At 43.5% G+C, this 25,299-nt stretch overlaps 1 protein-coding gene across 1 annotated transcript in view; it reads right to left on the reverse strand.

Moving 5' to 3' along the window:
- ANKAR (ankyrin and armadillo repeat containing) overlaps window positions 1-25,299 on the reverse strand; it is a 723,226-nt gene that overhangs the window by 45,984 nt on the left and 651,943 nt on the right. The window contains exon 25 of the mRNA XM_069225913.1: window positions 14,848-14,894. Coding sequence (XP_069082014.1) covers window positions 14,848-14,894 — 47 coding nt within the window. The remainder of the gene's footprint in view (window positions 1-14,847; window positions 14,895-25,299) is intronic.

Genomic DNA, 25,299 nt, shown 5'->3' on the forward strand with positions numbered 1-25,299 from the left:
TTTTGGAATTGATTGATTTGAACAAAATAGACCTTTTTACCTTCCTAGTTTCTGAAGTGAAGTTGAGTCCTCGAGCAGGGCAAGGTTGAAGGTTGAGTCCAAGGAAGTCCTCTCAGAGTTGGATAGCCACTGGACAAGGACCCATTGAAGCTGTTGGATTTGATGGTAACAGTTCGGAACAGGAAAATGCAAATTTCACACCCAGGTAAGTTCTCAAAACCGCAGGATTCTTTTGGCACCCGAGCTAGGTAAAGATTTCTAAGTTCTGCCTTAATTTCTTTTTCGGAGCACAGGGTCCTCCAGCATGACATGGTTGCAGGCTATATACGATGATGGGTTCAATGAGCCCAGAACCTTTCCCACCAAAGGCTCACTGAAATGGAGAAGTTCCAAGCATGAGAAACCTTTATCTTCAGTTCAGTGAAGTTGTGCCTTGGGAAGACTGGCTTAGGTAACTGGTCCCAATCCTCTGAAAGTATGCAAGTCCTAAAATCTTCATCCCAACTTTTCAGAGTTGTTAGGAGAATTCGAGGTAGACACAGCCAAGGGTCCCAGGACTTCAGGAATAGCACTTTGAGGTCAGGAATCACTTCAGCAGAGGCCATCATCAGAGTCCAGTTGCTAATGCACTGCTGGGCAGAGCAGTGAAAAGGTCATTGTTGCTTGTTGTGTTCCTTTAGCCACACAAAAGGTCAACCTGCTGACCCTGGAAGTCCAATTATTTGTCCTGGGTGCAAGTGGGAGCAGGGCAGCACTTCAGGTCTCCCCATAGGTCTCAGACCGCAGGTGCAATCCTTCCTCAGTTCTTCCAAAGGTCCAGAGATTGTGTCCTAAGGAGGGTGACTTCTAGAGCCACATTTATGGTTGGTACTAGCTAGAGGGTAGAAATGACTATTGGTTCTGTGCTAACCAATGGAGTAATCATTCCCAGGTGCAACCCTACCCACTTTGGCAGCAGTTGTTGTTTCTCCTACTGTAAACTATCCCACATTCTATCTTACTCCCCATAATATGAAATGGGGGAAACCCCTCCTCCTTTGTACACAGCCTGTGAGCTGTTCCCTTCTCTGTATCACTCAAAACAGTTTCTGAGGGTAGCTTCCCTCCTACTGGGTATGGTGCCAATCTAGCTGATGGAACAAAGGGTTGTCTTCTCCGGGATGCACGTTACGTGTGCTTGTGAAAAGGCAGGGCCCTTTACAAGTTTATGAATTTCCCTGGTCCACTCTAACTGGTCTTCCGGCAAGAAGAAGAAAAATAACTGTCCATACCAGGCCATTGTTTCTGCCCTGGGAGCAGTTTTCACACCTTATTAAAGCCAAGCACTGAATAGGCATCTGCTGGAGAGCTCATTCAAATTAGCCCCCCAGGAGATTCAGACAGGAAAAAGCTACTTTTCCTAAATATTTAATAAATGTTGAACTTCACCACTGCGTTGAGCTTTTACTAAATATTAAAAACAATAGTTGAACTATATTTCTAGCTGATCGCAAACGTGAGATAGCAAAATTTATTTTTAATCTTTACTCTACTTTTCCTTATAGAGCAGCCAGAGTCTTCCACAGTGAAAATAGGGGTTGTGGCCTTGCCACTGTAGTGACATTGTAACATTAGATTTCTACATGTCTCACTTTTAAATATCACGAACCCTGCCTTTTGGGCTACCTGGGGTGACTTAATATTTAAAAGGGAGGTTTTTTCCCTGTCAAAAAAGGGTTATTTTGACAGGTCAGACTGCAGGTTTACACTGCAGTAGTCAGGATACAGTAGTAGGCCTGACACCATGTATTTCCTTGTCACATTAGTGGATGGCATAATAAGTGCTGCAGTCCACAGGTGATGTTCAACTTTTCGTGACATTGCCATAGTTCTACACAATATTCTACGGCTCTTTTAGTTAAATAAGCTAATCAGAGAATAGCCAAATTCTACATGTTATAAGGGGTTAGAGCACATACAGTGGACACTAGACAGCAAGCAGTGCCCCAGTGAGCAGAATAACTTCCCTAATGACTGGCACCAAAAATTGCTCTCAGGAAGCTTAATAAATGAGAGAATGTACTCAACATATAGCAAGCCCAGAAATCTCCTGGTGGCGGAAGCCTTTCTATGCATGGTATTCTCTTAGCCTGCATACAAGCAGCTCCTTTGTAGTGATTAATCAAGAGTAATGGGGTGAAGGATAACCTGTCTATCACTTCTGCATACTCGGACTGACTTGCATACGCAACTAATATTGATCCTGGTTTATTAGCTAGTGTCCAGGAACTTTATCAGGGCTGTTAGAACTGTCAGCTCTTGGCATGATTTCCCCTGTATGTTTTGCTTCTGACCTCCTGTTTTTGATCCTGTGCTGAATGTTGCTGGCTTTAGGACTCTGGGCACTTTACCACTGCTGACCAGTGCTAAAGGGCAAGTGCTCTCTGTCTAAATTGGGTTTGTGATTGGTTTGCTCTATGATCGGCATATTTGATTTACTAGTAAGTCCCTAGTAAAGTGCATCAGAGGTGCCCAGGGCCTGTAAATCAAACATTACTAGTGGGCCTGCAGCACTGATTGTGCCAACCACATGAGTAGCCCTGTAAACATGTCTCAGACCTGCCACTGCAGTGTCTGTGTGTGCAGTTTTAAACTGCCAGTTCAACCTGGCAAGAGCAGCCTCTTGCCAGGACCAAACCTTACCTCTTACTACATGTAAGTCACCACTAAGGTAGGCCCAAGGCAGCGCCATGGGCAGAGTGCAGTGTATTTAAAAGGTAGGACATGGTGTGCTTTACATGTCCTGATAGTGAAATACTGCTAAATTTGGTTTTCACTATTGCAAGGCCTGTCTCTCCCATAGGGTAACATGGGGATTGCCTTGACATATCTTTTAAAGGTAATGTCCCATTGGAGTTTGGGGTCTCTGAACTCACAATTTAAAAATACATATTTTGGTAAAGTTGGCTTTTAGATTATAAGTTTGAAAATGCCACTTAGAAAGTAGGCATTTTCTTGCTTAACCATTCTGTGCCTCTGCCTGATTGCTCAATACACGTCTGGGTTAGACTGACAGTTGGGCTATTTGAGAATTCACTCTAGACAGTCACATAAAGGGAGCTGAGGTATGTCCTGCATATCCTGATGGGTCTTCCTGGGCTAGAGTGGAGGGAGGAGCTGACACTTGTACCAGAATAGGGCTGTGCCTGTCCTTACACAAAGCAGTCTCCACCCCCCCGTAGTGTGTCTGGGGCCTCGACAGGGAGAGGTGGGGTCTTGTGCACTACAAAGACTTTCCTTTGAAGTTTGCCTACTTCAAAGGCAGAAATGAGTAGAAGTATTGAACTGCTGACCCCACAACTTCAGAACACTTCTGTACTGAGAACATTCTGCCAGGTAGAGGAGCTGGATGCTTGGGGAGGACCTGCCACTCTGCCTGTGGATTTGCTGTGCTGTCCTGCTGCTGATACTTCTGCCTTGGGAATGAAAGGACTGGAATTTGCTTTCTATATGCTGCTTTCCACGGTTCTCCAAGGGTTTGAACTGAGCTTCCCTCTTGTTAAGAAGTCTTAGGGACAACAAAGACTTCATCTGCTGGGGCCTGAACTCTTCTGCTGAGAGTCCTGACTTGCCAAGTGGTGCAAAATCTAGTCCTTGGGCCCTTGGAAGTGGAAGATGGTAACCTAAAGAAAAATCCACACACCGCGGCCATTGCGGCTGAAAAATCAACGCAGCACCTGCACAGTGGCTGAAAATTCAACGCAGCACCGCCGAAATTGACACATTGCCTGCTTCAGTGCAAATCCATTGTTGCTGTGCGACTGGGTTTTCCATGCATTGCCTCTGGGCGTCAAATCTTCAATATCAGCGCAAGGAACCAAGGCTGCGTGGCCGGAAATCGCTGCATCATTGACCTGCGGGGAAAAGAATCTACACATCGCCTACCTGACAGGGAAAGAATCGACACACAGCCTCACTTGCAAGTAAGGAATCAGCGCATTGCTTGCTTTTCTGATGCATAACCTCTCCTGCTGCTTTAGTTTTGACGTATACCAGGTACTTTGTGCTAAAACAACGCATCCATTGATTCCTATGGATTAAGCCTCTTAACTTTAAACATTGATTATATCTTTTCTTGTGTATGTCAGATTTTTGTCATTTTGGTCTTGTTTTACTCAGATAAATATTGGCTATTTCTTTCTAAACTGGTGTGGAGGAAGGGGTTATCTTAGATGTATGACTCCCTAACCCTGACTAAAGTGAGAGTCCCTATTCGGACAGGGTGTAAACTGACTGCCAACTAGAGACCCCATTTCTAACAAGGGCCATTGGGTAATTACTCAATACCATTAGTTTTACAATTGAAAGGGAGGGCCACTCAAGTGGGTCAAAGGCCTTCTTTGCATTGTAAAAACCCAACGCAACCCCCATCTCTGCTTTAAGATAATGTATTAAGGCAACAAAATACATAAAGTGTGCAGCTTTGTCCTTCCTATAAATCCACGTTGGTCTGTGGGAATCAACTTATCCATCAACAGAGTAAGTCTGTTGGTAATAGCACAGATTACAATTTAGATAGACAGGACAGTACGAATGACTGCTTTTTTTTAGATATCAGTAACCTAGTAATAACCTCATCTCTTGCACTGGGAGCGAGCTCACCAACTTCCAAGCCTCAGAGTAAACTACTAACATGTGGGGTCACAAGGTGTACAGATTCCTTGTAGAATTCAATAGTGACAACGCTATTTACAGCAACTCTGATGTTTTGCTCTGAGACGGCAAAAGATAATGGTTATGAGGTTGGCTGCCCATAGATGTCATCTATCCAGGCTAGTGCATTGCCTTCCAAGCATTGCTCGATTCGAGAGATTTCCAATAGTATGCTACAATTTTTTCTAGCAGTCAAGCATCCAGGATCTTTCACATCTGGCCCTCAGACTCTCTGATCATTACAACGGAGTTTAAGATACTTGTGTCGCCTGACGAGCAAGACCAGTGTTCTCCTGACTTTCTCCAGAATACAACCGCCGGGCCATTGTGGCAGGAAACCGCTGGCCCCGGCGGTGCTTCCTCCGGAACAGCCCTGGCGGTCTTGGACTGCCAGGGTTGTAATGACCCCCTAAATTTCTTGGACAGGCTCCAAACTTCATCAAATAAGGTCAGAGTCAATATTATGATGATAGATGTTAATGAGTGTAAAACTGGTATCGTAAATTGAACCCTGCATTAGCAAAAGTATACCCTTAGGTTCTGCAGACTTGGCAACAGATATAAAATTAATTGACTTAAATACAAGGATAGCCAGTCCCTGGAATACAGACTGCAAGTGGCAAAATATATGTAGGGCCTCCACATAGCACTTAAATGTGGTTGACATTGTGCTACAATTTGATGATAATATACAAGTGTATTCATAAAAGGGGTATAAGTGTATGTTTTACCAGTGTAAGACAACACCTAAAAACAGAATCCTGACTACAACAAGAACCAAAAACACAATATATCCTCCTCCCCTGAATCACACTGATCCCCACAACCATCAGCGAAGAACCTCGACCTAATACAGCCAGCCAACTAGCAATTAGCTAACTAGATGATACTCACTTAGGGATGTGATGCCTACCACCCGCAGCCAGAGGCAAAGAGACACAAACTTGGTCAAAAAGTAAACCTTTCATATCGCAATGTATAAGAGAAACCACATATACAATAAACAAAGTCTACATATGAATATGAATAGGTATGAAAAGTGTCGCTCCTAGTATACGGAGTCCCAGGGCCTCCGCATCTGTAAACTAGGGAACATACCTGGAGGGTGGATACTGAAACACAGTGCATTAATCAGTCAGTATCACTAGTATCCTCCTGCCCCTCAGAGGCACCTGAATCACACTCTAAGGGGCATATTTATACTCCGTTTGCGCCGAATTTGCGTCGTTTTTTTCGACGCAAATTCGACGCAAAACTAACTCCATATTTATACTTTGGCGTTAGACGCGTCTAGCGCCAAAGTTCATGGAGTTAGCGTCATTTTTTGGCGTGAACACCTTCCTTGCGTTAATGAGATGCAAGGTAGGCGTTCCCGTCTTAAAAAATTACTCCCAGGCATGTGCGTGGTATTTATACTCCCGGGCAAAAATTACGCCCGGGAGTGGGCGGGGCAAAAAAGCCCGCATTTGCGCCTCTTTTTAACGCCTGGGTCAGGGCAGGCGTTAAGGGACCTGTGGGCTCAGAATGAGCCCAGAGGTGCCCTCCCCTGCCCCCAGGGACACCCCCTGCCACCCTAGCCCACCCCAGGAGGACACCCAAGGATGGAGGGACCCATCCCAGGGAAGAAAAGGTAAGTTGTGGTAAGTATTTTTTTTTATTTTTTTTGTGGCATAGGGGGGCCTGATTTGTGCCCCCCTACATGCCACTATGCCCAATGACCATGCCCAGGGGACATAAGTCACCTGGGCATGGCCATTGGGCAAGGGGGCATGACTCCTGTCTTTGCTAAGACAGGAGTCATGTTGATGGCGTCTGGGCGCCCAAAAAAATGGCGCAAATCGGGTTAAGACGATTTTTTTGCCTCAGCCTGACTTGCCCCATTTTGGGACGCACAAACGCCATTTTTCCCTACGCCGGCGCTGCCTGGTGTACGTCATTTTTTTTCACGCACACCTGGCAGCGCCGGTCGGCTAACGCCGGCTAACGCCATTCAATAAATACGGCGCCCACATGGCGCTTCAGGATGGCGTTAGCCGGCGCTAATTTTTTTGGCGCAAAACTGCGTTAGCGCAGTTTTGCGTCAAAAAGTATAAATATGGCCCTAAGTGCTGTGGCATCCCACTTCCCTCAACCAAATGTGAGATTAAATGAACTTGGTGGCCTCATTTGGAGATGTGAACACAGACTCCTTTTCACTATAGAGAATCTATGTGGTACTGATAAAGCATGGTGTATTTGACATGAAGCAGTCAGTTGTTTCCGAACTTTCACTTGAGCAAGTCTTGCTTCTTTTACTCCAGTTGCAAGGTTTGAAAATAGTGATATAGCAGCACCTTGGAATATCAGTTTCCTGGCTTCCGTAGTCAACATAGGAGCTGTTTTGTGGTCATGGTAGTTTAAAAATGTTGTGATGATAGGTCTAGGTGGTACTCCTAGAGGCAACTAAAGAACCAATGCTTGATGGGCCCTCTTAACAGCATACATGAATGGTATGAGCACCTGAAGGGGTCAGCAAGCAAGGTTTCCAAGAAACGTTTCTTCCCTATTGCAGTAGAGTTAGGTAGGCCAATAATTGTGATATAGTTGCAAAGTGTGTCTACCTCAAGATCTACATTTTTGCACATTATTTTAGCAAGGACATTCTCCAAGTACAGTTGCTTGTTGTTGCTACTACTGGCAATATCTTCCATTACAGAGATTCAGCACTCTGCCATGTCAGTTCTGGGGCTGTTCTTACCTAGCTGCTCTTTCATGTGATCATGTAAGAGAGTAAGATTGTCAGTGGTTTTAAGACTCTCCTTAATGTCTAAGAGCATGGACTTCATATAATTATCACCATGAAAGGGGCCATAACTGACTGTGCCTTCAGCAGTAAAAGTTAGAAGTTGGGCATTCACTCTTAATGGTCTCTTGGAATCAAACTAGATCTTACTGTATCTCTGGTTGAACTTTCCGATGGTGCACTGGGATGAGGTGTCATCCATTACCAGAAGTCTAACTGTGTGGGATGAAGGTTGATGATACTAAGTCAAGTCACTTACTTGATCCCTGGGAAAAGGGGCTCATATGGGCTAATCCTCCATCACTCAGTCAAAGTCAGTTCTACTAACTGCCAAAAAGTAGTTACATTTTCTGTATAATTCTCACTATCGGAATTAAAATCCACAACACTACAGAAGTTCTGTTTCCTGCAGGTAGAGACTATTCAGCAGCCAAAGTTGTTACACGATGCCTAGTACAGATATTTACCTTTACTCAGGGTTTGCTGTTTGTTCAGCAGACCTCATATGAGGGGGAGAGCTCAGTGACACCCAGCAAAGAGCTAGGGCAGCACAGCACTCATCACCGAGGCAGGATGCACCAGCTAGGACCCAGGAACACCACACTGCTGCAGCGCCCGTCTATCTAGGTCTGCAGAGGGGCATTTAGGTCTCTTCAAAATGTCTGCTGGGTCCACTCTGCCATCACTGTCCACTCCTGCAGTCTCTCCTCAGCGAGTTTGTCCAGCACAGCAGCCCATGGTCAACAAACCTGGCTGAGACAGCAGCTCGAGCAAAGGAAACTGCTTCACGCTTAACATCAGAACCTGTCCCTGATGGGCATCTGAGGTTGCACACCTCCGCAGGCCACAAGACCAGCACCCTAAAAGAGAGCGTTCTGGTGACAGCAGGAGCAACAGGGCAAGTCTGCTGTGGCCCCAGGGACTGAACAAGCCTTAATGACTTACCACAGCTCCAGAAGTACTCGGTAAACAAGAAAGGAAAGGCAGATTTAAGGCTGCAGGCACAAAGCACAGCATTCAGGTGGTGACTCTGGTTGTCAACTCAACTACGTCCCATACATATTAGTTGAATGCTAAGATTTCCAGTATGTGATACTACATAGACATCCTCCGCCCATGCACACTGATACCCATAATAATCAATGGATCACACTGACCCAATATAACCATACAACTAGCAATTAGTAAACTTTGTGATACACACCATACATAAGGGCGTGATACAATGTCAACCAACCACAACTAGGAGTAAGTAAAGCTTAATCAGTGCAAAAGTAAGCCCCTGTGTTATAAGAGAAGCCATTAATACAATCAGCAAAGTCAATACAGAATTATAAATGACTATGAAAAAAGTCACTCTGTGTATACTAAGTACCACAGGCTCCCCATCTGTAGATTAGGGACATACGGTAAATTATTCACACCTCATCAGTCGACTGGAGACCATTGGTTTCAGAAATTCTGCACTTTCTCTTCTCAGCTCATTTCTGCAAGACAGGGAGCTAGTGGTTGCTCTTGGGGATTTTATCTCTGTTCCCTTCGCCCTCCCCTGTGGGGTGCCACAGGGCTCCTCACTCAGCCCGACTGTTTAATACCTATGTCTCCCCATTAGCTAATCTCATCCGAAGCTACGGCTTTGCAGTTATTTCCTATGCGGATGACAAACAAATAGTGGTGTCAATGGCCCTCATTACGACCTCGGCGGTCTTTTTCGAAGACCGCCGAGCTGAAGACCGCCAGTGCAGGTGGTTTTCCGCGTGGCGTATTATGACTGCTGGCAGCCCTCTGTCCTTTTTCGGACGGAGAGCCGCCAGTAGCCATACTGGCGGTCGGCAGGTGAAGTGGAGGTTGCTCCACCTCCACCGCCCCATCATCAGAACACCGCCCATCGAATCACGTCCCATGATTCGGTGTGGCGGTGTTCTGGTGACGGGGAGGTGGAGGTGGAGCAGCCCCCATGGATGACTGTGTGTGTGTCTGTTGGTATGTTTGTTGGTATGTGTGCGGGTATGTGTAATGGTGGTGTCTGTATGAGTGTCGGGTGGGGGTGTGTTTCAATGTTGGGGGGAGGGGTGGGGCGGGAGGTCCTGCCACCTTTGGGGGTGGCAGGGGGGTGGGGAGTGTGGGGGGAGGACTCTGGGTGGGGGGGGAGACCCCTATCAGTGCCAGGGAAAGAATTCCCTGGCACTGATAGTGCCTACCACCATGGATTTCATGGCAGTTGCAAACCACCCGAAATCCATGGCGGTATGCAGGGTCGTGATACCGCCTGCGGTCTGGTGACGGCAGCTGGGCTGGAGACTGAAGTCTCCAGCCCATTGGTCGGAGTGGAGAAGTGGTGGATGACCATGGCGGTAACCGCCATGGTCATAATTCAATTTTTTTTTCCGCCGGCCTGTTGGCAGTATTACCGCCACTCCTCCCCCGTCCGCCAGGGTTGTAATGAGGGCCAATATCTTCTAATGAAAAGGAAAAAAAGTTTAGGAATTGTATGGCACTGGTCGTGAGCTAGATGGAGAAAAACTGACTCAGATAAAACTGAGATATTACTCTTTGGGAATGAAATCTCCTTCTGGGATTCTGGATGGTGGCCATCGAACTTATTCACTCCATATTCCAGTGAATAAGGCAAAAAATCTGGGAGTTATTTTTGATAGGAACTTCTGTTTGTCGGAACAAGTCAGTCAAATCACTTCAGCCTGTTTTATCTACTCCATATCTTTAAATAGATTTTCCCATTCATCCCCTTAGCCCTTCAAAAGAACGTGATTGTGGCATTAATTACTTCAAAAATCAATTACTGCAAAGCTTTACTCGACATTGGCTATTACTCAAATTGCAGTCTCATCAAAACGCAGCCCCTAGACTGCGTTTGAAACTTTCAAAATTTGCATCAGTCTCACAGTCAATTCAGAGCCTACATTAGCTCCCGGTTCAGGATAGGATAAAGTTCAAGGCCCTTTATGTGGTCCACAAAGCCCTCCATCAGACGAGCCCGGATTATTTTCAAAAGATGTTCAAGTGGCATCTACCTAGACGTATACTCATATCCGGTTCAGCTAAATGATTTGCTGTTCCCAGAATAAAAAGATAGATGGTGGGGTAGGGCTTTTCCTTCTGCGCCTCTTGACTGTGGAACTCTATGCCTTGGATGTTAGGATCCCAATCCAAGCTGCTTCCTTCAAGGAGGGGGCTAAAAACGTTTCTTTTTTTCTCAGGCTCCTAATTAAAAATCTTCAGTCACTGCTCTGTTAGGGAATACCAGCGCCAAGACGCCCTCAGGCATTCACGCGCATTATAAGCATATTACTTACTTGCTAGGAGTAACAATGCTGGAACACAATGCATGAGTCAGTCAATGTTGCTCCTGTCTTTTTGCCCGCAGGGACACCAGAGTCACAACCTGACTACTGTGGTGTTCTATTCTTCTTCTCTTTGTTGATGTGAGATTTATTAACTTGGCCTAGCTTTAGATGTTAACATATAAGCTTTTTTTCATTATACACAATCTCAATTCGAACCAGATAATGCATGATTTTTTTTAACGTCAAATAGTCTTACTTGTTTCTTGACTCCCACTCAAGCATATCTAGCTTCATTAGCTACTGTAGTAAAGTTAGGTAACGGTGATTAGGTGCCACTTTGGTACATCAGTTCCTCACCCCTTTATCAAATATTAACTCAGAACTAGCCAGAATTGGCCTTACCACCCTATTGTGGTGGTTTTGGCCATTTGAAAACTCCTTGAGACATATTCCAGTATTGCAATATCGAGCAAATCTTTAGGCCCTTGGAAGAGGAAAACAATTTAGAGTAGGGAAGTGTACTTTTCCTTGTTAGAGTTTACCACCACTATAACAATTTGGTGCTGTACATCATCACTGGTTAATGTCTCTTACTGCACTGAGAAGGTCTAATTGTATTTGCTCTGAGAAAACCTTTTCTTGTACTGTGAAAATATCCAGAGCCATCATATCTATTGAATTGGACTAACATGGAGTCTCAACTATGCCTACTAGAAAGAATTCCGTTATGTTTGCTGACGCCAAATTGTTAAATAAAACCACCCTGGAGCGTATTTTACTTTTACATCATGATATCTTCTATAAGCAAATTATTTTTCTGCATGTTTAATGACTCACCTGACTTTTGCATAGTTTATCTCTGATTTACACGAGAATATCAAAAGAAAAAACAAGCAATTAAATCTATAACTCATTTTTACATAATTCTTTTTGGTGATGGTTATTTTGTAGGAGGCAAGGTTACTTTATTTTTATCCATTTAACATTTCGTTTCTACTGCTATATTCTCTAGCCTATCACCCAATCCTCCCTCGTTTTGTTGAACCTGTGCTTTTTATGCACCAATGAATAAAAGGGCTTTCGCCATTGGTACTTTTTTTACATTGTTTGTGTCTTTCTGCTGCTCATCATTGCTCCCCTCCCTCGTTTATATTCCTGTGATATTCTGAAGTTTAAAGTTTCCTAAGCTTTCACTTGTGGAAATAAATCAAATGCGTTCACTCTGTTGCATTAGGCATATTTCTGTTGATTCATTCTATTGTTTCTCGTTGACTGCTAATATACCGTTGGTTTCATGAAAACTGTAGATGTTGGAGATGGTCTTGATTTAGAAAATTATTTTAGAGTTACAAAATATTACTTATGCCTATGCTGAAATGCAGTGTGTTTGAAGGATTTGCAGTCTGGCACCTTACCGTTCAACATTCAGCTTGTACTGGATAGTTGCCTTATGCATTGCTTAATCAGTAAATAATTTAATCAAAACATGTCTAAAACCCTTAAAATAACAGTAAATATGGATGTTAAGACCTACTTCTACTTTTGCTTCTTTTGGAACCCCACGGGATAAGGAGAACCTGAGAAAGCAGATGCTGTTCAACTTACCCTGTCACTGTCTTAAGGCACAGGAAAGGAAAATGGCATCTATGAAATCTGCAGGGGCAAAGTTCAGGGAATCCCTGTGAAGTTGATAATTACTAAGAAGTTCATTAGTTACATTCAGCAAAGTGAATAAAACCACTGGCAAAGGCAGTAGTTCTCAGCTATAAAAAGCAGAGCTATTGGCTTTGCCAGTTGGTTTACTACTGTCAAAGGAGGTAGAATAACACTGCTCCAGCTCTAAATCTATTTAAGACACCAGTCAGCTCAAAACTGTGGCAAGGATCTTATACCAGGTACGTGCATGCCTTAAACTAGCACTTGCAGTGCTCACTTTATGTGATACGGTAAAAGGGGTTCTGGCCTTATGCCTATAGCCAAATGGTGTCACCCTGCATGCTTCACACATGCTAAGACTTGTTGCACTTTTCCATTCCTTTGCTTTCAACTGGTTGTGCAGTGGATTCAGGCTTCCTTGTTACGTCAGCCTTCTGGACAGTGCATGCACTGCATGTTGCAAGGCATATTGTGGCTTACCAAGAACATAAAGAGGCTTGGAGCCCGCACATTGCTTACCATAGGTTGACATTCCTTGTCATTCATTTTCCTGTTTCTTATTGGTGTCCCAGCTTGTTAAGTTTGTGTTTGTCTCTCCTGTGGAGGATTGCCTCTTTACAGTCTGATTGACTGGCATTGCTGCTTCCACTGCTTGCTTTTCGTGCACTATTTTTTTCTTTTGTGTGAAGCACTCCATTAGAGGGCATGTGTTTTTGAGCCGCTCCCTCTTATGTGCCTCCCCCTGGACTTCCAGTGTTGCTCACTGTTGACGAACTGCTTCTCCCCACCCCCTCTCTCTTGCCCATGTGCTTCTGCCCATTACCCCCATCTGCACCCTCTGTGTTGCTTTCCCCAAAAGCCTGGTTTGCTTTTGCTCCCGCCCTCCCCCCTGTTGCTTTCACATCTGCTCCAGTTCTCCACCTGTTGCTTTTGCACCCTCTCCTCTGTTGCTTTGTGTTAGAAAGTTCCATCTCCACCATGTTGCTTCACCATTTGCCCCACTCTTCCGTGTTGCTCCGCACCTGGGCCTACCCACTTAAAAAAAAGAAAAGAAACTCACTTTTGCACTTTTCCTTCTTCTTAGTTACTGAAGCACCCGTGTGGTTTCGTGGGAGCACACACCAAATGACAAGGGCAGGCTTGTCAAAGGCTTTGTTTTTCCTTAATTTTAGCCACGCTGTATGGCATTATAGATACTGTGCAGTGTTTCTGAAAATCATTGGCAAAGCCAATAGGTCATAAAGGCAAAACCCATTGGCTTCGCAAATGCTTGTTTTCTACAGAACCAGGTGAAAAAATGCAATCAGATAAAATGATGGCTTTAGAATAATTAAGAGGACTGGCATACAGAGCTAATTCTAAATCGGGGAGACAAGATTGTGGATGCCACATGTACCCAGTGCCATAAGAAGGATAATGCGCATGTTAAAAGGACCTACAGAGGCCCATAGAACATGTACTTTAATTAGCTAATTTCCCATGAAGAAAAGAATATTGAGAAAATTATGATGTCAGTCATTTGTCCGTAAATAAGGACAGATTAGCTTTGAATCTTGTTTCACGACTTCTGTGCTCTTTGGTTGGAAGTTTTTTGCTGATCCTTTCAAAATCGGAGATCCCTGCCTATTGTATGCCCAGCCAATGTAGGTACTTCAGTATCAAATTTCTAATGACCCTGGCTGTTCGTAGACCATAAGAGTCTAAAATACTATTTGCTGATGTTTTATTTTAGCCTTGTAAACGGGTTTGGTGGAGAAAAGTATCTGGAGATATGAGGAAAAAGAAAAACACGCTCCACAATCTAGATATCTACAATGCTATACCTGAAACACCGTAGATCAACACTTTCACAGAACACACAAAATAACAAACTTCAAATGCTGTCAGCTCTTGAGAATGTGACGTACAGGACTGTCAGGAAGAGGGCAGGTACTGTGGCATCACAGGCAAGTGAAGCACCCATAATGTTTTTTTCATTCTGAAGATCTAGAGATAGTGGCAGTTTATTTGCAGTGACTTGCTGTCGAGCTCTAGGTATGTGAGTGGGGAAGAATGATGAATCCTGTGGAAATTTGCCACTTGCTGTGTGGCTAAGGAGTGGATTTTTAGGATTTGATCTGTCTGCTCCACATCTACTTATGTTGACATTTTAAGAGCTAGGTAGATATTTTTGAAAATGTTAGTGCAGACTTACAATTGTTTTGTTGTTCAGCTTAGGCTGGGGTCTCCTGCTTCAAATAATAACTCAGTGGGGGTCCCCGAATACCAATAGTGATTCTTTGGGGGTCCTTGAGTTCCAGTAATGATTAAGTGGGGGTCCGCAGGAGTCAAAAGGTTGAGAACCATTGATCTACAGTATTTATAACAATACATGATAGTTTATGCACACATTAAATTATAATTAAACAATACCTTTCTTGACTACAGGAACTGCAGGAGGTCCTCCGTTTATCTCCAAACTAAGAGAAATAGTGACAAAATGTAAAGCATTGGACTTTTTTAAAAAAATGTCAACTCTAACAACAGACATTAGTAACAAGGCTGACATACACTATTCAGTAATTCGATACAGTGAATACATTTTATTCGTCTATAAAACATGCAGAAAAAGAAGTACCAAGGGACAGTAGCCATGCAGCTTCCAGTGGTCAGTACCTGACCAGGATATAAACGAATGAAACTGTAAGGCAAATGTTATTATTGCTTAATGATATGATGGTATATAATTTTTTTTTAATTAACCGCGTCTTTGACACGTATGTGGATCATGCGCTCACTGCGTTCATAACTCAAAAATTTGACTTTTATGACCACACAAGCATCTAGCGCGTGAGGAGTAGCTCAACTCGATGTTATATCCCTGCGCCAGTTGCTTCTTTGCGAATTGACACAACCTTGAATAACCTAAATTTCTTAGTAACTAGAGGTTTGTTAATGCATCAACATTTTGTAATCTTTTAGGGCTTGAGGTTCTTATAGTTGGTTGTAGTGGTGGACAGTTTGCTTCTTATTTTCGTTTTGAGGCCCTCAAATAAAATGGCAGGCAACTGCAGGGTAGGTTGGCTACCTCCCTTTGTGAAGCTCGATGGTGAGTAGCAGTCCCCACAGGCAGTACCGTTTTCAGGTTGCGGCCTGTCAGACAGTGCAGCTGTCTGCCTTGCAAAATACATTTTGTGTAGAGTCAGAATGTTGGTCGGGGGATGCATTCTGCCCGTTGCTTGCCATTGGCTTTGTGGGTTGTAAGTCATGTTTCCTGTCTTCCAGTTTGCTGGCTTTATTTGTGTTAGGCTCCGCAGCTCGAGTTCGTTCTTGCCCATGCTAAAGCTGTGTTTGCAGAATCCTTTCACTAACTCGTTTTTTGGTAATAAACAGGCTTGTACATTTTGTTATCTGGTCACATCTCTTTTGCTGGTCATATTTGCTGTGCATTCAATGTCTGATCGCATGTCAGGCGCTGTCTTCCGAGGGGGCATACTGTTTACTTTGGGCTGACTTCAAAGTAAGAACTTTTATAGGATTCAGGGATGCAGATTGCTCTCCCCAGGGGGCAGGGAGAGTCACAGCATTACTTGCAGAGGATCACAATGGGCACTGACTCTGATGTAATGCCAGGATGGTATCGATGGCGCCTCTCAGGTCGGTGCACGTAGACAGACTCTGTCTCACTCGACTGCTGCAAGGTCTGGGCCCGGCGCAGGCTGTAGCAGCAGCAGGATGTGTTTTTCATTTCAATTGGACGCCCCCAGGAATTGCTGCCGGAGTTTGGCTGTCCTCCCTGATTGGCCGTCCTCTCTGACCTCGACACACGGACACTTCAGGGCAGCCCAGGGTAGCAGGCTGCTGCATTACAGAGTTGTGAGACTATGGCATTTCTGGGAAGTTTACTGCAGGTTCCCCTCGACTGCAAGTGCAGGGGCCTCCTTTTCACAATAGTTTTATGTTGGTAGGAAGGTAGGGATTGTTTTTCTTTTGCATTGCTGGTGCCATTGTCCATCGTTGTCCTCTCCTGTTCAGTGGTATTACCTTATATTTATATGCGGGGATAACACATTACATTAAATAACAAAACCGTTTAAGTGTGTAGTGTAACTTTAAATGTAACACATATTATTCGCTCATTACCTTTCCTACATGAGGATGGTTGTGTATATACTCAGTTATGTGTGTGTTACGTTCATAGTTCTTGTGGATTGGTGCAAAATAAATCCTCCCTTTCTCGGAAATAGAAACAGGTGCATCGGGACTTTCTCCTTTCGTGATAATATCACAAGTTGTCTTCGTTTTGATGCTGGTGGAGGGGCAGTGTTGGCACCTGCATCCATGGGCGTCGATTCACCAAAATGTCAGGGGTAGCATAAGTGACATCACATACCCTTTTACATTAATCACTTCACAGGAAGTGACATCATATGAGCCTTGACCCAGATTTGTTTTCCAGACACTCACTCTCTTACACCCACTTACTCTCATTCCAATTCAGTCTCATTCACTTGAATTCACTCCTAATCTTACTCATACTTACAGACACTAAGGCCCAGGTTTACTAACGCTTTGCATCACGTATGTATCCTTTTTGTGACACAGACCATGTGAAAAGTGTTAGGGTGGGATTTCGTATCCAATGCAAATTCCAATTTGCATTGGATAGTATCCCAAAGTAATGCAAAATGCACTAGGTACTGCTTTGTGTTATTTCCATCAAGTAGTTGTTCCATTGAGTGGGCATGGGTGTTCCCATGCAATCACCTAGGGGTTTTGATGCAAATCCCTATCTACAAATATTGGTAGAGAGGAATTTGCACCAAAACCTTATGACTGCTCAATGCAGGCATAAAGAGCAGAATTGTTTTCATCTCTCCTCATTTTCCAACTTTGCATGTGTGCTGCATTGTACAGCACACATGCAAAGTAGGGAAAGCCAAGGCAGAGTTTCTTGTACTGGAATTTACTCATCCCAGTACAAAACCTAGGCACTATGGCGCAAAGGTGTGTGCGTTGGTGCGTTGCTGCCAAAAATGTCCCAGTGCACAAGGAGAGAAACGATGTGCCATATCTTAGCTGACATGCTCTCACATACTGTCTTATCTCACAAACAAAAACGCTTCAGCTCCTAACAGCTCATCCATTTTAAAACATTCACATTTAAAAATTTCTTAAAAATAATGGCAACCCCTTCGCCCCTCTTCCCAATCCTATCTACTCATGTGTGAACTTAGACAGGGTTGGGTAAAGGGGCGGACGGGTTGCCATTATTTTAAATAATTTTTTTATGTAAATGTTTCAAAATGGATGAGTTGTTGGGAGCTGAAGCTTTGGGCTTTAGTTTATCATGGGGTCCTTCTATGAGGCACTGGTCTGTCATCCCCCCCGGGTACCCAGGTGATTTTCTTGCTTCTCTAGACCTGGCCTTATCCAAGACAGAGGACCCTTTTGGTGCCTCCTTTCTTGGAAATAGTGTACTCTTTCAATTTGAGTTGTGTTTCTATGGGTGCTACACATAGTGCTGTGCATGCTATAGATGGGATATTATCAAATGCTCCTATGACCTCAGAGCCTCTGCTGCCCGTGCCATGGCAGTATGGTTCTGCTAAAGAACCCCGCCCCTTCTTACCTAGGTCTGAGGAGAGGGCTAAGGTTACTTTAGAGGACCTAAGAAGTATTCTGCTGGAACTTAAACCGGGTTTGTTGTGGTCCATTCAAGAGATGAATATAATCATCCGGAGTTGGTAGCTCCTTTAAGAGTAGGTAGCTCCTTTAAGAAGAAATATGCAGACCACTAAGCCCTGTTCATCATGTTGGCTCTCCGTGTACCTAGCTCAGGAAAGAGCCGCCTGCAAGAAATTGGACAGAACTTGGCAGAAACACTATCTGGACATAGATAAGGCTATTTATAGAGACGTGTTACGCAAATATCACTAAAATATTGAGAGCCCATTGCTCCTTTTTTACGAAATGTATTGAACAAGCTGACAATAACGGTAAGGAGATCTTTAAAATTGTGCCTTTGTTCACCGATCCTAAAAATTCTTCCCCTCCTTTTGAGCCTAGCCAAGAACTATGCACCCACCTAAGTGAATTTTTTGAGGACAAGATTAAAAAAATTAAAACTACAATTTTTAGTTCAAAACACTTATTTGACCTTTTGGATTTGGAAAAGGCAGGTATGCTGCCCATTGGGCCTGATTTTTTTTCGTTTTCTGTCCCAACCATGGAGGATATTGTATAGGCCTTCTCCAAATGCAAATCCGTCTCTCTTTCCGTTCCCATCCCCCATCGATCAGCTGTTCGCTTCAGATGGGGACTCTTCCCAGGGAGTGGAAACAAGCAAATGTTGTCCCCATTCTTAAAAAGGCCAATGCAGACCCAGATACCTTGGCTAACTTTAGCCCGATGCTGCTAAAATCTTAGAAAAATTGGTGAACCAACAGTTAACTGCCTTCTTAGAAGAGAATAATCTACTACATCCCTCCCAGTCGGGTTTAGAGCAAGTCACAGTACCAAGGCAGCATTATTGGAACTGTCTGAGTCTATTGGATTCAGCTTATACTCTGGACTCAATGTTGATCTGGTGCTTCTTGACCTATCGGCGCTGTTTGACATGGTCGATCATGGCATCTTGTTAAGCAGGTTGAAGCACCTGGGTGTGACTGGCTTGGTCTTGGACTGGTTGAATTCCTTTCTGATGGATCGAGAGCACGTTGTTTGGATGAAGCCTTATGCCTCTAACACAAAGAGAATACAATGGGGAGTCCTCAGGGCTCCTCCCTTAGTCCTACTCTTTTTAATATCTATATTGTGCTGCTAGCCTTTCTGGTGGAATCCTTTAATATCAGTGTCAATCTAATGCAGATGACACTCAACTGCTTTCTTATGAGGGTGACTCATTGGAAGCAAAAGTGGCCTTTACTAGCTGTATGGAGGAAGTTCTTGATTGATTGAAGGTCAATAAGCTCTGGTGTAATTCTGATAAGACGGAGATCCTATTGTTTGGGAGTAACCCCTTGCCAGGCTGGGCGGGAGCTTGGCCTCTGACCGCACCAACCCTCCTCCTCCCACATCTAAGACCAAGAATCTTGGAGTGATATTTGAGCTCTTATTTGGGGCATGGGTGTCTACTATAGTCAGATCCTGCTACTAGATCCTGCCCATGTTGAGAAAATTCTTGCAGTTTTTACCACACTCTGCCCAGGTGACAGTGGTCAGGGCTCTGATCCTTTCAAGATTGGATTATGCTAATGCCCTTTGCTTAGGTGCACCAGCTTATTTAACTAATTGCTACAGGTGATTCAAAATATGGCCGCCGCCTTCTGTGCAAACTGCATAAAACGGCTGTGGTGTCTTCCTTCCGTGAAAAAGTGCATTGGCTGCGATTGAGGCAACGTATAATGTTTAAAGCTGTAATTCTGATTCATCAGGCCTTGTGCAATAAGGGGCCCAGCTTCCTCAATAAGAGGGTGATAGAATATATTCCGACGCACCCCCTCCGGTCTAGTAATGCAAACCTTGTGGTGGTTTCTCGCTTTAAAAGGACTCGTCTGGGAGGCTCTTCCTTTACAGCGGCCGCTGTTAAGTTATGGAATCAACTTCCCCCCTACTTAGGGTCTATCCTAGCTAAGGAACTTTTTTAAAAACTGAACACCTACCTGTTTAGAATTTAGTATGTAGTTTAGGCTGCCGTCGTTCTGATCTCTGTATGTATCTAGCGCCGGGACACTCTTGAGTAGCCGTGCGCTTTATATGTTCTATTCATTCAATCAAACACACTCTAACCCACAAGCATACACACAACATACATTTGAAATATTTGTATTTACTACAGCTGCCATCAAAGGTGCCGTACTAACTAAACGTGCTCCATGTTTTATTACACTAATAATGAATAATAAAATATTATTCACTATTAGTGTAAAGAAAAACGTGCTGAAAATATGGGATATCGAGCTGTCTCAGTGTTCTTGACACTGAGTTTGCCACCTCTAAGGCCAGAGGTCGCAAAGCCAGTGCCAGGGGCACCAAGGGGCAAGCCAGGGGTCGCAGCTGCGACTCCGGGCGACCCGTAAATGACTTCCATGCCTGCAGCCCTAGGCTGATCAGTAATGGTTTTATGTGAGGTGTTTCCTTCCGGCAGAAGATGGCAAGGCAGCGTTTCCTCCATGTTCTGAAATGTCTTCTTCCTGCATGGAGGTAGATGGTACTGAGTAATCATAATGTGCCACACAAAGTATTCATTCCATCTTTTAAAAAACCAGAGGCTCAACAGGTTAGCACTAGTGGAACAAGGCAGTATATAACATGCTCACAATACTGGGGCGCGGCAAGGCAAAAACACTGGAACGTGGCGTGTAAGATTAGGAATGCCAGCTTGGCACTTGAAGAATACTGCACCGTGAGATATCTACTATGAATGTACAAACTGTATATATATTTTTTTTAACAGACGATTGCTGGCCTACTCTTAGTTTGCAGCGTACTGGTATTTTCCTGTTGTTGACACAAACTGGTAGTATTTTCTCCTGAATGCTGAGTTACACTCAAAAGTGGATATAGTGCTTTTGTCAAAATCGTTTCCCTTGGGCACTGAAATTGTATGATTGCTTTTTTTGTCAAAACAACTTACAAAGAAAGGGGTTTAAGAGTCTAGATTTTGAGGTAAAAACCCATATGCAAAAGAAACTTTCCGAACTAAAGGTATGGACCACAGTATTTGTGACAAATATATTAAGGTCGAAAAGAAAAACTTAAGAACACCGAAAGAAGCATTTTAAGAATTCTGCCACATGACCGCTTAACAATATCACAGGCCGTGTTAGGGGAAGGAAATCTCACTGAATGGAATTAGAGGCATGATTGGTCTCCTTCGATTAACCATGTTGCGCAATCACATGCACGTGGCACAGCCCCATAGCTGCATAAACGGAGCCCTGTCAACTGTCACGCAGCTCACGTTAGAATAACGAATTTCCGGTCATTTTTGCCTCATTACCGCAGAGCCTGAGATTGTCACGCAAGTCCTGAAGAGCGGTAAAACCATCTTGTTCCAGTTTCGCACTTTGCTAGGTAAGCTCCGAGTATTGTTTATCAAAGGCCACAAGGTAGCACTGATGTACAACTGGCGGTGTAGAATTCTCGATAAATTACAAATATTATACAGTCACACATAGCAATAAGAAACCTTTGGCAGCTATGTAAACGTATCGCTATACCGAAAATATGACAGGGAAAGCTGCCTCAGGGTGCTTAGGATTTATCTTCTGCAGGGCGACGCTGTCAACGATTCCACAGATCGTATCAACAGCTTTGTTTGTGCAACTTCGGATTTAGCAAATTTTTGAATATCCTGTCGACTCTTGCTTACCAGGCAGAACACCTCATTTGGAACCTACTCAAAGACTTTAAAATTATTTTGCCTTATTCCTTAAAAAAGGTGTGGAAACACAAGCTAATTTAGTTTGATGCTCTCAATTGGATCTCTATGAGGGAACGATACAAGTTGATATTTAAACAAGACAGGAATACAGCAACCTAAACTTCAGTTAAATAATTGCTAATAGTATGTGAGACCCTCCAATTTATTAGGTCTCACCCACTAGACAACTAGATGCAAAAGACATTTTGCAGTCTCTATCAAAAACATACAGCAGGTTTAAAGCCCACACCGTTTCCATTCTTTTATTGCCACTCCCATTACTTTGCTTCTTAGTCAATGGTTTTCCTTCTTTTTCTTTCCTCTTCTTGTCTCTCCGCTGGAGCATATGCTCTTTACCATCGCATTGACTGGCTGACTTGTATTCCTCCACAGCTCATTTTTAGGGAACTATTTTTTTCTTTTTCGGTAATGAGTGCATATATTTTTTATCTCTCCATGAGGGTGCATATGTTTCCATCTCTTTCTCTCATGTGCTTTTCCATGCCTAATACCCGCCCCAGTGCGCTGTGTTGTTCTCCTCCTCATGTGCTGCTCTTTCTCTGGTGTTTCTCTCCCTGACATACTCTGAGCTCCATGTTGGTCTATCCCTCATGTGCCAATTTTCAGCTTCTTTATCCCCCCACTCCTTCATTGTGCACCCACCACTTTTGTTCATTTTTTACTCGACCCTACAGGGAGAGGGCGCATGTACTGTCAGCTGGTGACCTATAGTGTAAAAAAGCTCTTGGAAAGGGTCTTTTAACCTGTCCATTACTTACCATTCCTTGGCTTCAATAGCACCCTTCTTTTCTGCCTCCTAAATCAGCGGCACTTGCAAGACATCACTTCCTTTTCTTTCTGTGGGGCATGGACCAAGTACAGATTGATTTCTCGTAATTAGTGTCCGTCTGCTACTCGAGCTGTGAATGACGTGCTAATTCTTTTTTTAGCATTTTTATATAGCGCAAACGCAACCTGGGCTGAAGGCATTGGAGCACTTTAATGACCACCAATTGCATTACACAAGGACACACCTTTTTTTGTTATGCACAGGGAGATTAAGTGATTTTTTCACAGGATGTTCGGACAACGCTGTGACTCAAACCTGTGTTCCCAATTACGAAGTCGGCAGCTCTAGCCACAGAGCCCCATCCTTTAGTCTACATCACTTCATTCTACACCACTCCACTGTATGCCAATCTACTCCACGTAACGCCACTCCATTCTGACACTCCACAACACTCATCTTTATGCCACTCTGTGCCACTCCACTTTACATCACTCCACTTTACATCACTCCACTACATCTCTCCACTACATCTCTCCACTCTATGTGAATCCACTGTATGGCTCTCCACTCCACTCTACTCTAGTCCATTCCACTCTACATCACTCTATGACACTCCACTCTATGACACCATGCTCCACTCTACGCCACTCCACCCTACACCACTGCACTCTGACATTCTACTCCACTCTATGTCTTTCTATGTGACTCCACTCTATGGCACTCCACCCTGCAACACTCTACTTGACCAGATGCCACTACACTCTATGGCACTCCACTCTACTCTACAACACTGTACTCCACTCAGTCACACTCCACACTATGACACTTCACACCACTCTACTCCACTCTCCTCTACGCCACTAACTTTTAGTCATGTTGAACTGCAGCCACTCGGGTGTACAATATGGATAAAACACATTGGCAAAGCCAACAGCACTTGCATCGGCGAGATCTTCACCCATTGGTTGTGTTATTCACATTTTGCTTACTCCCACTACATCATACAGCATGGGGCAATAGGTCAGCCTACTTAAGCCTCTGGTTAACGTCCCTTTCAGTGATTACCGATATACAGGTGTTCATATACTATTTTACTGAGATAGTGATAGAAATACAAGGGATATGCTAGCCTCAGAAACATTGAAGTATAAGAGGTTTCAGCCAACACGTGTTTTACCCATTGGGTGATGCACAGGCCTGGGGCCTTCTCAAGGCTTGTAGTCTAAAATGTAACTTTGTTCCAGAGAATATACGTCATTGTTTCTGAGGCGGACATATTTCTATCAATATCTCAAGAAAATAGTATATGAACATTGGCATATTGCTAATTACTTGAAATTTACCTCATGTCAATACAAACCTACAGCATTTCCTATTGCCTACCTATCTTCACTTTTACTTAATTTGTCCTGCAGAGCTTAGAGGTGTTGCACACAAAGTCGGGCTAGGTGAACACTATAGATAAAGCCAATAAAGTGCAAATACAGTCCACATAGTACTATCCTTTCTCTCAATAGTAGTCACCTATAGGGATTTTCAGCCAGACTTCATCCATTAGTCTGTGGTTGTGTCTTTCCATTTTTCTTCCACCCACTCCAGCATGCATCAAGGAGCAATGTTAGCCCACTTCAGCCACTGACTGACTTCATTATGAGTTACAGCATGCTGCAATTTCACAAGGAGCACATACATACACAAGGTAGTTCCCATCAGTGCTGGCTGTACCATGGTAATGTGTACTTTTTTAGATCAGAAAAACACTTTTGTCTTTAGCCATTAGGTTTTTGTTTAGATTTAATGAATCTGAATCAGCAGCTTCATGAACAATAACGTTTTGCGAAAACCTGATAAACCAAAACAATAATTGCCAAAAGGCTGGCCTATTTGCCAATGCTTGTTTAAGGTCTGACATTAGCCAAGACCTTCTGATTTTACCAAACATATATATATATATATATATATATATATATATATATATATATATATATATATATATATATATATATATATTTCTTTCAGCCAGCACTCTCCATCCATCGGTCTGTTGCTGTGTCATTCACATATTTCCTTATGCCCACTACAGCATGGGGCAATGGGTCAGGCTACTTCAGTCATTAGCTAACTTCACTTTGCGTGACTGCATTTTGCCCTTTTACAAGGAGCACATCCACACCCAAACTAGTTCCCTTCAGTGCCAGTGTATTTTTACCTATTTGTTACTTTAGTATTGCCTTTGTGTTTAGAGCCTTATACGATAGCAGGATGCTTTGTACCAGTTCTCAACAGCACCATACACATTCTAGCCTCATCAGATCCTTCCTCTTGCTAATGATGTTGTAAAGTCCTTATGGATCTAGCTGCCTGTTTTATCTGAAAGTATACCAGATTGTGTCCATATGAGTTTATCCCTTATGAAGTAAGTCTCTTTGAAGGCCCAATAAAATGAATGTATAATTGTACTCTTGTATGCATTTTAATTGAGGACTAAAGCTGTACATGTAAACCATTTTAGTCTGTATGTCCTGCTTGTATGTCGTTCTAGTTTGCTTTCAGTGCTCTTGTATGTTGTGCTCATATAGATATTTAAATAATATATCACTAATTGAATCTGTCTATCTATCTATCTTTGCAAGCCCCCATGTTTATCTGTCTTTTCAACCTTCTCTAT

The sequence above is a fragment of the Pleurodeles waltl genome, chromosome 3_1, assembly GCF_031143425.1.
Source record: "Pleurodeles waltl isolate 20211129_DDA chromosome 3_1, aPleWal1.hap1.20221129, whole genome shotgun sequence".
Taxonomy (NCBI): domain Eukaryota; kingdom Metazoa; phylum Chordata; class Amphibia; order Caudata; family Salamandridae; genus Pleurodeles; species Pleurodeles waltl.